This window comes from Strix uralensis, chromosome 4 (assembly GCF_047716275.1).
Source record: "Strix uralensis isolate ZFMK-TIS-50842 chromosome 4, bStrUra1, whole genome shotgun sequence".
Taxonomy (NCBI): Eukaryota; Metazoa; Chordata; class Aves; order Strigiformes; family Strigidae; genus Strix; species Strix uralensis.
The window spans coordinates 91,529,279-91,538,623 of NC_133975.1; the positions used below are offsets into that span (position 1 = coordinate 91,529,279).

The 9,345-nt window shown below is 48.2% G+C and overlaps 1 protein-coding gene across 2 annotated transcripts in view; it reads left to right on the forward strand.

Moving 5' to 3' along the window:
* The window catches only part of TYRO3 (TYRO3 protein tyrosine kinase), a 43,425-nt gene extending 37,938 nt beyond the window's left edge, over positions 1-5,487 (forward strand). For both annotated transcript variants that reach the window (XM_074867821.1, XM_074867822.1), the window contains 2 exons: positions 55-191; positions 3,027-5,487. In XM_074867821.1, coding sequence (XP_074723922.1) covers positions 55-191; positions 3,027-3,402 — 513 coding nt within the window. In that variant the 3' untranslated portion in view covers positions 3,403-5,487. The remainder of the gene's footprint in view (positions 1-54; positions 192-3,026) is intronic.
* Positions 5,488-9,345: the final 3,858 nt, after the last annotated feature.

A 9,345-nucleotide genomic window follows, 5' to 3' on the forward strand; every position in this document is an offset into this window, starting at 1 on the left:
CCCAGCGAGCAGGGAACGGTCTGTTCACTTGTTCTGTGTGCTGTTCCCTTTCAGTGGGCGTTTGGGGTGACCATGTGGGAGATCGTGACCCGAGGGCAAACCCCTTATGCTGGCATTGAGAATGCAGAAATCTACAACTACCTCATCAGTGGGAACAGGCTGAAGCAGCCGCCGGAGTGCCTGGAAGATGTGTGAGTACTTCCTCGCCCTGCTGACATGCGATTCCTTGAGAAGTTTGGCTCGATGGAAGGAAACAGGGGCAGCTGGCTGGGATGCTGATCTGAATCTGTTCACTTCCCAGTACATAGAGGCATTCACTAGAAAGTCTCTGGGTTAGCTACCAGATACTCTGCTGGCAGAGCTCCCTGGAACCTGCGGTAGCTACACGAGCAGCTAACTTGGCTCAAGGGTTTGAACATTGTCAACATTAGGCTTTGTGGAAACTATAACTGTGTTTCCAGAAACTCTCTGCTCCCTACCTTTTCAGGCCAGCATCTGAGAAAAGAGATGAGTTTCATGGGATACCCTGAAGGCTGAATAGAAAAGTAATCTAGTCAGACTAAGAGGAAACTGGATTGCAGAGGCAGTGGCATGCATGTGTCTTTCAAAGCTTAGCCTGGTTTTCAAAATTGGATCTTCTACTCTCACAGAAATAGCAGGATGAAAGAGAAGAGAGCAGATAGGAGGATCTAAGGTTCTGTAGATCAGTGTCCCACCTTAAATTACAGGTGAAACAAAACCAGGACAACTCTGCAGATACTGCTTTCGCACATTTTCAGACTTGCAGGAAGGACTCGGGTGGCCCACGGGGGAGCAGGCAGCCACATGCTGCAGTCTGTGCTCCTGCCTTAGTCCTGCAGCCAAGGGGCCATTCTTGGCCAGCAGGTTACATGAAATGTTTGCTCAGGAACCCTTGCTCCATGGGTGGTGGCTGGAGTTTTTTGGAGTCCACACACAGGGCTGAGGTCCCCCAGGGAGTGTCACCATAACTTCTCCCAGGGTAGAAGCTTGCCTAGGCCGGACAAGGTGAAATCATTTCACTTGGGTGCCCAAGCAAGTCTCTGTTTTCTCAGGGTCATGCCCAGAGCAAGACATAACTATGAGTTTAGTGGCCTTTTCAAGCCACTCCTTATTTGTAAAATGGATAACATGAAGTCCTCTTTCCTCCCTCTTCCTTCCTGCTCTGATGGTGGATTATTTCACGTGGTTTCCTTTCTCCAGCCTTTTTTCCCCATAGGGAATAATCTGTACTCTTGCTATTAAAGCTGTACACTTTTATCTTCTCAGCAGTTCATTTTAACTGTTCCAAAGTTGAAATGGAAACACGGTTATACCACTGCTTACATTCATTACATGTCTGCATCTTGACTGCTGAGAGTAGTTTATGGCCATAGGATGTTACAGATGCCAAAAATAGAGAAGAGATTCAGAAACCTGCTAGGCATTGAGGAACAATCCATCAAAAACTACTAAAAAGGTACAGCCTCCATTTTGAGGGGCCATTGAGCTACAGGTTATTGAGACCTGAAAGAATACACGGAAAGATCTCACTACATGCTTGCCCTCACCTTACGTGCTTTCCCCAAGCATCTGCTAGTGGCCACTGGTGCAAATGGACTTTTGGGCTGATTCATTATAGCCAGTAGTTTTCTAACTTTTTTCCAAATGAATTTCTTCTGTTTTCCAGTGAGGATAGAAGAAAATAAATTGGTGCCACAGAATAGGAAGTTTCTATTTTTATCTGGAGCATTTAGAGTTGTTTCTACTGTTTGTGAGGGACGTAAATCAGGGTTAAGACAACTGAGCCATAGAAGCTTTCTGTAAAACTAGTGTGAGATCAAAAACAGTCTTGTAAAGCTGATAGCAAGCAAGGGACGCGAAAAGTAAAATAAAAGCCATCATGAAATGCTTTATTTCCCAGTAAAGGCCATATCAGATTTTTTTCCATTTACAAGTGTAACTGAGGTTCGTTTGTCTGTGGTGTTTTTCAGTGCCAGTACAGTGCTTTGTCCCTGTTCCCTGCAGAACTGGCAACAATAACGCCATAGGAATGCAGCTGCCCGTCTTGCGGGTGATGCACAAAGAGGAGGAGGACAATGGCTCTGGCCGCACTCCAACCCCGTGGGCTCTGGTGGGAGGACAGCCCGCGCAGGCGCCCAGCCACAAAGGGGGCCACAGGGGAGCACAGCTACTTGCCCCCATTGCCCGAGCACAGGCCCTCGGGGCCACCAATGTCTCCTCACACTGGCCCTTGAGCAACCAGAGCTGAGGTGGCTGGCATTTGACCGCAGGAGAAACGCTGCAGGATGGGGCCTGAAGCTGGTAACAGCACTGAACATGTCTTCTGCGTAGGGGTGGTTCCTTTGTAGTAGAAAGGCCGTTTCAGCCCAGCAGTGAAGCTGTTGTCCGTTCCTCCACAGCCCTCTAAACAAACCCACTGTGCCTTTTTCCAGTCCTGCTGCCAAACCTGTTGGGCAGCAACAGCGACACGACTCCATTGCACCAGGAGCACTGAGCCAGCACAGTGTGAAAAAAGAATATTCTGGAACTTGCACCTCCCACAGTTGGATCTCTGTTTTCTTTCTTCCTGTGTTTTATCTGCTCCTGAACTAGAATTTGGAGGGATGGCTTCAGCCGCAGCAGAGGTTGTCAGGATGCTTTTGGTGAACAAATTCAAAAGCTATTACTAAGTGGTGTCACACTCACAGTCCTATTCTAGCTCTTCAGAGGCAGTGGAACAAAGTTTTTACCAAGAAGTTCAGCATCCTTTGACAGGGCTTTTGGGTTTTCTGGTACTGTCTAAATAATTATTTTGACCAAAATGAGAATGCCTTTGTATGTGGGAAGGAACAAGGAATTAGATCCATAATGGCTGCCCACATGCTGTCACCTGTGCAAGGCCGAGGCTGATAGGTTTTGGGGAAAGTGTCTGTGCTTTTTAAGGTGCGCTGTGCAGAGCCCCTCTTTGGAGGTGCAGGGGGTGGCTGCTCTACTTCTCAGTGCTCTTGTCTCCTTCTATTTTGCAGCTATGATCTCATGTGCAGATGTTGGCATCCTGAGCCCAAGCTACGCCCCAGCTTCGGAGTGCTCCGGTCCCAGCTGGAAATGATTCGGGGGAGGATGTCCACACTCTCTTCCAGTCAAGATCCTCTCTATGTCAACATTGGGAAGGACAAAGAGGCGTCTGCGAGTGACCCTGCCCTGCACGCCTCCTTTGGAAACACGGACGGTGAAGAGACCGTTGCTGGGGCAGCTGCTGCTGTCACAAGTGACTATCGCTACATCATGAGCCCCTTGTGCCTTGGAGATGATGCTGAGGGTGAAAGGCATCCAGATGGGCAGGAAGGGGAGGACAAAAGCCTTCTGTATGAGCTGGAGACAGAAGGAGAGAAAAGTTGTTAGCCTGTACATAGCAGTGACACTCTGCTTCCCTGGGACGGGATGTGTGCAGCCGCAGTGCCACGTCGCCTGGGGCTCTGATGCCGGATCTGGAATGGCTTTGAACAGCACTGGCCAGAGTTCTTGGGCAGCTTTTGTAGCTCTCACCACCTGTGTGGGCTGCAGTGGCGGACGGCTTGGAAGGACCGCAACCCCAACGACCCCTTGGATTTGGGGGAGGGTGGGTTTGAAGGGTTACAGGTTGATCACATCCCACTGAAAGTTCAAAGCTAAGGCGGGCAGTCAGAGTCTGTGCTCTGCTCCTTCTCACTGACTGCTGGAGCAGAGCTGAATACACCTTCTGTTCAGTCAGTGCTCGCTCTCGTGTAGATGTTGTCTTCGATCCTGGCTGCGTGATTTCGGGACTGGTACCTCTGAAAACACTAGTGGGTATTTACACTGTCATTCAGGACAAGAGGGCAAAATTCCCCTTGTGTTCACTCAGCAGTACTGCCTAGACTTGTTGCCTACCTCAGTGGTTCTCAAACTGATCTGCGGAGCTGCTTCTACCCAGCACTGAATTTGAACATCTGGCTTATTTCATGCAGTTACACTTGCCGCTTCCTCAGTCTGGGGCTCTTTTAAGAGTTTCAGGCGTTCTGATGAGTGGTGAAATTAGAAAAAATGAAAATCCAGCATCCCTCTTCACCCCATGTACCTCTTTCATGTCTTTCTTTTTCTTCTGTTTGATGCCAGTTCAGGCCTGACCAGACTTGCAGCTGGCATTAAAATGCGAGGGGAGGGAGAGCAGCTGGCCTGTGTGAGGACAGAATCCAACTTCAAAAGGATGGAAAGGAAACAGTGTAGAGAGGACTTAACAGCAGTATGGGGAAACAGTGCTAATTAATGCTAAGTGCTGCCCTACAGGAGAGGAAGGAGACAGCTTAGATACAGAATGGCAGACTTGCTTCAGTTTCAGCGGGAGCAGGATTCAGCATTTGCTTTAAAATAGGATTTGTTTAATCTTTCTCTTTAACAGCGCTATGACATTTTCAAATAACCAAGTGCTGTAGCTGCTGTAGTGAATGTGCGAAATCTGTTTTGGAAAGTGTGCGTGTTGGAGGGAAGGGATCAACTGGGAGATCTCTTTCTGAAGAGAGAGTCCTCATGGTGAAAAGGCTTGAGAACCACTGGCCTTCCTGTTTAGGAGGTCTTCTGGCACACTGTAAAAGTCACATCAGAACATAGACTAGTTATCACTGCAGCCTTCCAGACAGGGCAAAATTAATGGTTTTGCTCTTCGGGTTTTGTTTTGTTTTCCAATCAGCATGTCTGGCTCACTATAACTGCAAGTGCTTGTGTGGTTTTTAATAATTTAATATTTTACTGTAAATCGGCATTTGTTTTGTGCAGTGGTTCCCAGCAAGGAAGTGCAGTTACATCTTACTCTACTTATCCTGAATATTTGCTAGATCTTAATTTCTTTTATTTCCAGTGTGCTGAAAACTCGGCTGTATCACAAGACTTAGGATTCCACATTGCTCTTCCTCAGAAACAAATACCACAAATGTCACCATTTGCTGAGTCGGCAAAGGTGGGACAAATAAGTCAAATGAGATTGCAGACTTGGTGTCAGAACACTCCACCCTTTGATGCCCAGTATTTGCTTCTTGTAAGGTTCGGGGCTAACTACAAAATTCCGGTCCAGTTTCAGCCCCTAGTGAGAACACTTCCTAGGGAAGGGGAATTTCAGCCTGGGGCTTGGGCATGGGTCCTTTCCGTAAGTTTCCTACTTAACAGCGCTGTCCTACAGCTGTCTCCAGAAGTTCAGTACGATTTCTCAGTCGCAGATACAAACTGCACCATCTTCTACCCCAGGCGGTACAGGGTTTTCTCTTCATTTAGCTGGTATGCTGTAAATGCAGGTGAGAAGATAACACCTAACAAAGGGTAACAAAAACCTGTGCGGTGCACATTTGCAGTGAGGGCAGAAGGCTATGCTCCCTGCAGCTGCCTGGGAAGCGCAGTTGTACATATAGACTCTAACTTTGGGAAGCATGTCTTTAGTTTTTATGCATTTTTTAATAATAAAACATGTACTGTGTCTGAGTCCCAGCCTCTTTATCTGTGGCAGAGTTTGTGATGATGCTCACTTACTGCATGGGGCCACAGTGAATCTGTCAGCCCCAGCTGAAAGACGACTTTCTCCCTTCACCAAGCAGGATTAAGCTACTTCTTGGAGGCAAAGAACAAGTTTGGCCTTCCCAGATGGCAGTTACTCTGCATTGCTCCAACCTTGAGGCTCCGAAGGCAGAGATCTGATGGGCATGGGCCAGTGGTTCCACAAAGAGATGGGGGCTCTGTGGCCACCGCTGTGTGGGAGCCTGGGAAGAAGCCCTTACTGGGACGTGCTGCATCCTACCTGAGAACGCAAAACCTCTGCATCAGTTCCTGCCTGAAAACCATCACCTGCATCCATCCAACTCCTGGCAGTGCTCTCTGCAGAAGAGAGGTTTGGAGGCAGTGGGTAAAATTCAGCTGCTGAGTCAAATGTTCCAAGCACAACATAAAAGAGCCCCTGGATTTCCAGCTCACAGAGAAGAAAAGGTGTACCTCATGCTTTTATTCTTCATCAGCAAACAGCATGTTGCACGCCCTCTGCCTGCCAGCTCACACAGAGAGGAAGAGTGATGGTAAATGGTACGAGTGCTCACCCCCCATCTGCAATGCAGGAAAAACAACTTCCGAAGCACGAAGCGGCTGATTTACTTAATATTTTCAGTTTCCATTGCCCAGTGATGTCCCTTGGATCTGGTTCAAATGATGATTTAATCCTTTCACACACAAGCCTGGTCAGAGCAGGTACAAACGAGGCTGTGTTGTGGGTGGGAGAAGCGTCACCAGAAGAAGAGCTAGTGAGAAAAGAGGGAGGAAAGGAGGTTTTAAAATGGGGACAGATGGGATGAGCTGTGAAGACAGCAAACAAGGGAGTCAGAAAGAAGAGATGGGGAATTTTATATATGAAATCCCAGAACAGAGAAGGCATTGCCCCAGCTGGGACCAGGCAGGGGTCTGGGGTGGGGGCTGGCTTTGTGTTTTGGTAAAGGATGAGATGCTCTGGTCCAGCACTGCAGCCTGTTGCTCTTAAATTGTAAAGAGGCTGTATGCAGCTGGCCTGGCTCTGCATCCACTCGGCGACAGCACTGTGACCCTGACCCCAGGAAAGCTTTGGCCTAACACAGTTCTGATTCAGGCACCAGTCTGGCACACTGGTTTCCTAACTAAATCAAATGTTTCCCACACAACCACTCTTTTTTTTCCACGAGCCCAGTACAACAGCACAGTCCTTCCCATCCTCCCAGGCAACAGCCCTTGCCCCATCCCCTGCGGGGGGGCGCAGCCAAGGGGCACTGCATATTTCTGCTGAAGCAACCTCTGTCCTGCGCTGGTAAGCCTGACCATATCTCCCTGAGGATGGGAGAGGGTCGTGACCACACTGTGCCCAGCAAGGGCAGAGCAGAAGCTCACAGTGCCATCTGTGTTGCGTAGGGGTAGTTGATGCACGAGGAAAGATTGCCCCCATCTGCTCCAGTGCCAGGGCTGACTGATGGGCCCTAGACCGCGGGCTGTGCCAGCAGCTCAGCCTGCAGGTACAGGGATGCTCCAGCCCCATCCCATGCCTGCACGGTGCGGGGAAGGGCGTGCTCAGGGCTGACAGCTCAGCAGGTGCTTGCAGTGCATGGTTACACCTGGGAGCTAATGCACAGCTACCCTGGGATCTGCCACCTTCCTTCCTGAGCTGTGCTTGGAGGGAAGTCTTACAGTCTTGACTCAATAAAAACACTCCCCGAAGTCAAACGCAATTAATTGAGTAGAAGTTTGAGTCTGGCTGACCAGAGAAAGGAACAATATTTGCACATGGATATTTTCCTGATTTACATTCTATTTTGCTGGTAGTATTTGTTCTCCTCTGATGCTCAACAGCCACCAACTTTTGCAGATTCTTGTATTTTTTACTAGGGATTTCTGTGATGGACCCTCATACACAGTCCTAATTTTATATGGTTTGTTATTTAACACCCATTATGCTCCCTTAAAGTAGCAAGTTGTTCTATGAACGCTCAGAGTGAAGGAAGCCTGGTCTCCTGTGGATTTGCATCCATGGGTGATTGCAACCTCCGGGTGAAGGTTGCCCCTAGTTAAGGTATTTACAAGAGCTTTATCCCTTGGTGGAATCTCTGGTGTCCAATACGGAGTCATTGAATTCCCATATGCAGTGAAGGTACCGATGTGGCACTAATAGGGTCTGCCACACACAGGCCGTTTTCCGAAAACTTGTAGGAACTTAATTATCTTTCAGACCTCAATCTTGCCATCCCATTTGGCTGAAATGAAGCAGTGGATTCAAAAGCTATTAGGGCCAACACGTGCAGCTGGTGATCAGAAAGCCTTGTTACCATGGGAAACCGAGCTAAAAATCAATTACTTGGTCCAAGAACAGCAAAGACCGATGGACATGGTTTTTGATTGCATTTGCTCTGTCATATAAAAGGAACTTGGCGTCAGTATGAATCAGACCTCAGTCACTGTACTGAGGTCTAGCGACAAAACAAAGATGATCAAGTCCTCGCTTACTAATTACTCCGTGGATCCTCCAGCTCAAGGCATGCCAAGCCAAGTTGTTCCCAAATGCAGTTAGGCTGGGGAAATGGAACATCTTTTGGTCATGTTTGACAATAGGACCGAAATTAGGAAGCAGGTATTTCAGCAGCATGGTTGCTGGCTCCCACCAAGCCCAGCTTTCCAGGCGGGAGCCACTAGCCACAGCTTGGAGAGTATCTAAACAGCTTTTGTTTCCTCCAGTTTCTTTTCACTGGCTTAAAATAGAACTGAAAGAAATGCTTGACCTCAGGAAATAGACGGCACTTGTTGATTTAAGCTTTGTTGAGTTCAGTAGGGATTTTATGGGATTGGACTAGTTTCCAGAAGAGTCTTTATAGGAGCTGGCTCTTGCCAGCCTGCGGTGTGAGGAAGCAGGAATTCATGAAGAGGAAAGAGGGTTTGCATGCATAAATGATCTAATTGAGAATATAAGATATTGCACTACATGCTGATAAACACAGTGCCAGTAAAGGTGACAAAAAGGGGGAGCTGAGAGAAGTGGTAGGGCATTGGAGAGAAGCACGCTCTGTATACTGCAACGTGGCAATTAGGGCAGCAAAATCAGAAGGTCGCTCCTTTCTTAGTTAATATATAAGACAATGATCCTGGCTGCTACCCTGTTATTACCCAAGCTGTGTGAGAGACTGCTGCTGCCTCTCTATTTCTGCTCTGCCAATGAATGTCTCTGCAACAGCCGCTTTGGCTTGTGTGACGCAGGTGTTAGCTGGAGAAGCAAGCGCTTTGGTCACTCACTGCTGCCTCTCCTTGTTTCTTCTTATTAAATTACCTTAAAAGAAGCTAAAAAACCCAAGGTTCACATGGCTAGACAATGTAAAGCAGTATGCCTCCACTAACATCAGGTAAGGTTCAGACCTAATTAATACATTTCCTGGTATTATTTGTCTACATTATCCCTCCTCTTGCACAAAGACACTCAAAGAGAAACAGGAGCAGAAATACTTTGCAGGCTTGTGGCTGGGCGTATGAGGAGGGACTGAGCTTTAACAGCCTTTTGGTGCCTGTGAACCTTGTACCCGAGCTGCAGGGTGTAAGGGCAAAGGAAGATGCAGACTTGGGGGTTATGCAGAGGACCCAAACTGCATCCCAGAACAAAACAAGCACTTAGCTGTTGCCAGAACCCCCGGTAGTAAAAAAACCCCAAATCTCTGTCAAATCCCAACTTCAGGGCTCAGCATTTACTCAGCAGACAGCTGGGGCAGTTTAAGACCCATCTCCCCAGTATTTCTTTGCTCCTCCTCTGCTGGAACTGGGGATTCCAGCAGCTGGGGCCGGCGGTGCCAGCAC